At 41.3% G+C, this 5,452-nt stretch overlaps 1 protein-coding gene across 1 annotated transcript; it reads left to right on the plus strand.

Moving 5' to 3' along the window:
* Positions 1–1,334: 1,334 nt before the first annotated feature.
* LOC137588006 (transmembrane protein 100) lies at positions 1,335–2,285 on the plus strand. The gene is made up of 2 exons (XM_068304701.1): positions 1,335–1,415; positions 1,618–2,285. The coding sequence occupies exon 2, from the start codon at positions 1,815–1,817 to the stop codon at positions 2,283–2,285; it is 471 nt and encodes a 156-aa protein (XP_068160802.1). The 5' UTR covers positions 1,335–1,415; positions 1,618–1,814.
* The last annotated feature ends 3,167 nt before the right edge of the window (positions 2,286–5,452 follow it).

Consider the following 5,452-nt stretch of genomic DNA (forward strand, 5'->3'; position numbering starts at 1 on the left):
AACCAAATCAAATCATTGGTTCAAGTGCTCTGGAAACTACAAGACAATACCTCTAAAAATGTCTCCTATAAGAGATGCAAATACAACCACTGTCATGTTTAACTCATATCTTCACAGCCTTTTGCCTAGTACTTATCAACATTGCAGCAGCAGCAATACCTCATCTTGCTGGATTCAGATTAAGACACATTCAACGTTCAACCACTCTCATATTGTTGCAGTAATAAACCTGTGCCTCCACCCTCCAAGGTCGAACATGACCAATGCGATTATCGATGCCTCCAGAGGAGCTGTGTCTCTGGGATATCAGGCAAAATCAGACAAGATAATTAGTGCATATCTTGCAGACAGGAAAATGTCATTTCCTGAAGAAAGGAGAAAACCCAGGAATACGTAGACGTCTGCAAGAGCTCACAAGCCCACAATGGATGCTCTGCTTGCAGCGATGCTGGCCATCCCTTGGGACCTACGTCCTTGACTCATGTGTCTCACTGTCATAGTTGAAGAGGGCAGAAAGGAGTGTGAACAACATCTGGGCATAAATGGAAAGCATGTCACAAGTAAGGGGACTGTGATAGCACAAACTGTTAAAGGTCTGTGCAGGGAAACACACATGAGTCACACAGTGAATGACAATAGAAGGATTGAGAGGAGAAAACCCAGCTTCAGTGGTATGGATGTTTGTAGATAAAACCTGAACAGCAATGTCATCGTGTAAGTCCTTGGATCAGAATGGATGCCTTTTGTATTTCAGAAATTCATATTACAAGAGACATTAAAAAAACATTTCCTGTTATTTACAGTACAGCACTTGTATAAGCTCTTAATTTAAGCAGCCTGGGGGGAAATGTAGTCTTCCATGGTAAATATGACATTTGAGAATTTTCCACTTATCAGTGATCATTCATCTTCATCCAGAGATCTATTGCTGATCCTTAAATCTCAAGATAATATATATTTTCCACACAATAACACATCATAATAATTGTGTGACAGTAACTGTGATGGATGGAAATGGAAGTAGACGTTCAGAATGAAAGAATGACCCCCCAATAGCGGGTTAAGATCAATACTGCAATGACGGTGGAAGTAACACTACATCAGGGACGTCTCAAATTCCTCATCATCACCATAAATAATGAATTAATATCCCTGAATGAGACTGCTGGGCAGTGCCCTCAACATTCACCCCTCCTCCCATGAAATCATTCTTCTGAAGGAACCAATCAGGAGCTCACTACCCATCTACCACTTCCCAAAAGCCCCTCCTCCTCTCCTTTGTGATTATATAGTTTGACATCAGCGTCACAACACACACTCACCGCTGCTGCTGCTGCTGCTGCTGCTGCTTGTGCAGCTCGGAGACCAGGCTGCACTGCAAATATTCACCCATTGATAGAGAATGAAAATACCAGGTGAGTGAATCCCTCCTCGCATTCGTCTGCGTGTTCACAAATGAGCACTGAGATAAACCATAATTCTATCTTGGTTCTGTTTCTCTTTCATCTCCTCTTTAAACCTTTTCTACTGATAATAATGTCTAGCCAGATTGAAATGCTTTCCCAGATTTTTCATCTATGTCTTGGGTTCTGTTCTTCTCCTCCTCTCTATTTCTAGCTCCTCTGAAATTGTAGGCACATGCTGGCAATAATTGATCACAACAACAACAGCAACCATCCCGCTGGCATTACTAACACTAAAAGCAGCCTCACAGAAACCCTTAGTAGAGTTATAAGTGCCTGCAGCAAGCGTTGGCCACACATTGATAGGTACGCCGCCAACAGGCAGCCTTTCTCGCATTGTTACCCAAGGATATGGGCTGCTCCTCAGGCCGCCAGCCCCCAGCCCCAGTCCTTCACCCGGACCTCGACTGCATCCACAGTAGTGATGCCAGCACCTTACCCCAGGACTCTGAGAACCAGAACCAGGGTCTGACCTGCAATGGAGAAGAAGACGGGGATGAAAATGTCAGAGGTGACCAAGTCAAACCTCCAGAATCTCTTCCCACACTGGAAAAACTTGCTCAGGCTACAGGCGGGGCGGAAAAGTCCTGGTACCGCTGCGTGTTCCCATTTGGTGTGATATCCCTGGTGATTGGAATGGCAGGCACTGGAGTGACTTTCACATTTGACACACCGCTTCAGACCAAAGTGGTGTCAGTGGGATTGCTGTGCACTGGCGTGATGATGCTGCTGGTGGCAGCTGTCTGTTGGAGGGCACACAGATTGAGGAAGAGGAAAAAGAAGGAAGGAGGATTCTTCACTAATGACCAGGGTACTTTGTGACGGAGGCTGTCTTAAAGTCAGGTCATTAATAGTCAGAACAGAGCACTTCAAGAACTTTTTGAATGTGAAACAATACTCACTAAGATAAACAAAATATAGGCACCATCCATGTTTTTCCTCTATGCACCATGTCAGAATGATGAAGAGCTTAGAGTTGAAAATCGGAAAAAACATTAAAGACCCCCCTACTTTTATCCTGTTCTTTACTATTTTGGATTGAGTTGTGGATCCAGTGGATTGACAGCTCAGAGCAGACTACAGATCAATGCTTCTAGACGTGCTTCTGTCAGGATAATGTGTGAGAGATGCCACGAAAACAGTTGTTTCATACTTCCTGAACCTAAATCTTCACTGAGTCTGTTAAACAGTCTCTCTGAAGAGGTGTGCCCTTGTAGGAGCGCTATGAACAGAAATGCTCCTCAGGATCATCTTGAACAGTAAGTTAGAAGTAGTTATAGCTGGAGGAAATGTGAAAATGTCTTCATTGTAATGTGAAAGCAGTGACACAGTGGGTAGCACTGTTGCCTCACGGGGAGAAGATTCCAGGTTCGACTTATTTCTGTACGGAGTTTGTATGTTCTGCCAGTGTCTGCATGGGTTCTCTCCAGGTTCTCCGGCTTCCTCCAACCTCCGGTAATATACAGATGAGGTGAACTGGTCACGCTAAATTGTCCATAGCAGTGAGTGTGAGCGTGAGTAGTCTTTTGTGTGGCCCTGCAATGAGCTGGTGTTTTATCTAGGGTGTTCCCCTCCTTTCGCCCGTAGCCAGCTGAGATAGGCTCCAGCAAATCACTTCATCTACAAGAAAATGGCTGGATGGATGGATGGATGCATTCAATTAGCAATGTCCATGTAGCAGTGAGAGATTGTGAAGGAGAATCTGAAGATCATGTAGACATGCAAAAAAAGTCAAGCACGCTTTGTAAACTTTCCTAGGTTAAAAAAACTCCATGCCTGTGTGATCTCTTTAGCTCTTGTGTTTCGCTGTGATCAAATTATGTATTAAGACAAAACATTTCCTCTGTGCCCCCAGGCTTTGTGGTTGATCTAGCTGATAACCAGCTGTGCCAGCTCAATAGAAACAACTGCACATGGATGTATTAAGTTTAGAAGTTATTGAGCTGCATTGACAGTCACCACAGATTGAATTAGTTCACCCAGCTTTCTCTTAACACGAATGACTCATTACAGACATGACTCGGTGAATGCACATGAACAAAGACAAGGTGCGTAATCACATCATGCAACAAATCTTTCGGAAAGAGATGCCACTAGGGTATGGAGACTTCAGAAAACATTTTATTTCTTTATATGTTTCATTCTCCCACTCTTGAAACATTATACATGTACAATTACCGATTGATGGTGACTCAATAAGAGAACTGAACATTGAGTTAACTCCTACCTAGGCTTAGCTAGGTTGGGCTTGTCAGTCCTTGTAGATCAGGTTAGCTCTATAACAGAGAAGTAGCAATTGTGTAATCATAACACGTTTGTTCTGGGTATTGTCTTTTCTCAGACAATGTACATTAGAATAAGATGACTGGAAAACTACCTATGAGACAGCTCTTTGTAAATTGTAGGAAGAGCAAAGTCTTAGCTGCAGAGCCGAAATGTAGCAGTGTGTTAGCCACAATAACTAAGATATTGTATGGTTGTAAGCAGGTGATGTGGTTTCTAGGAAAACCCAGCAGCTTCTTGTAGGCTGTAGTGATATAATTGTATTTTAATTGATATATAATTTCTGCCTTTATGATCAAATGTTTACCAGGCATCATGTGGTCCACTTTCTAGCATGGAGTTACAACTAGTGTTATCATGTGAAGCAACAGCTGTAAAAATGGACTGTATTTACTGTATGTGTGTGCACACATCAAAGCTGCATTCAAATGCCTGTGTCCTCCTCCTTGATGTCCATTATTGATTTTGCTCGAGTGCTGTCAGTGTCGGCTCAGAAAACCCAAGACAATGTCAGAAAATCCCTCCTTGCAGTGTTGATGTTTGAATTCCTGTGCACACATATTTGGATTGAAATACAGTGTATTCACCTCAACAACATATCATGAATACTGTAGGTGCTGTGTTCCAAAAGTGTAGTCACATTTTTGAATGTATCACCAACAGTGAGTGTCTTAAACATTGTACAGGCTGTAAAGACTATTTATGAAATTTCTTTCTTCCTTTTTTTTGAGTCGACAGAGCAGATTCATATAAAACATAAAAGATGAGACAGTTGCCTACTTGTTCCTTTTATATTTCTGTTTCCAAAACTCTCTGATTTTAATGACTTCAAGTGTTGCTGTGTTGATTGTAATTGTTTCCAAAATGAAACATCTGCTATATAAAGAAACTGACACAAAATTAAGCACATTGTAACAATTTGTTTTGTTTTGGAGGTTTTTTGCTTGTTTGTTTTTTTTACAGAAACAGACAGAAACATCTTTTATTTTCTAATACACTCACAGGTAATTTTTTGATTATATTTTTTCAGGCAAATTTGATAAATATGCTTTTGAAACAAAACTAATCTGTTGCTTAAGTGGTTGTGGTCAATTGCTATGAGTTTATTGGCATGGCCCAGCTTTTCTCTGAGTGCCTTTTACTTGCAACATTGATATTTCTCTTTAAGGTGCAGTTCTTGCAAACTGTACAGATTTACTGGTGCCGTTAATGGAGCAGTCAAGAAAGGTTAATATCTCAGTTGACTGCAATCTGTGTGAGTGTCATGGTGTGCATGAAAATACCTTAAGTCGCATTTTTGCTTTCGTATGAGAAATACCAAATATATTTATCAAGATGTTTATTTTTTGTCGCTCTATAGTGTAAGATTGTACATTTTTGTTGTGTATTGTGAGCTGCTGAAGTACTGGATTAAATGCAACTGTTTTTGAAACAGGTTTTTGGGTGTTTCTTTCTGTCCACCATGCAGGTAAAAGTGCTGCTGAAATTCCATTTAGTGGGATATTAGTTATTCATGTAGAGTGTGGTCTGCATGAGCTCTCGGTGATATAACCACCATTTCTACCTCATTGACCTTTTTGCTCACTCTTGAGTAAACATGGTCACTGCGAGCACAGCTGGCGCCATCATCTTCCTGCACAACAGTGCTACTGACTTTGAAGTCACATTAGAGATAAAGTGAGTTCACAAATTTGTTTACGCGTCAA

This window comes from Antennarius striatus, chromosome 21 (assembly GCF_040054535.1).
Source record: "Antennarius striatus isolate MH-2024 chromosome 21, ASM4005453v1, whole genome shotgun sequence".
Lineage (NCBI taxonomy): Eukaryota > Metazoa > Chordata > Actinopteri > Lophiiformes > Antennariidae > Antennarius > Antennarius striatus.

What these genes read in the sequence shown, in the direction of transcription:
- LOC137588006 (XM_068304701.1), top strand. Translation starts at nt 1,815, where the DNA reads ATGGGCTGCTCCTCAGGCCGCCAGCCCCCAGCCCCAGTCCTTCACCCG.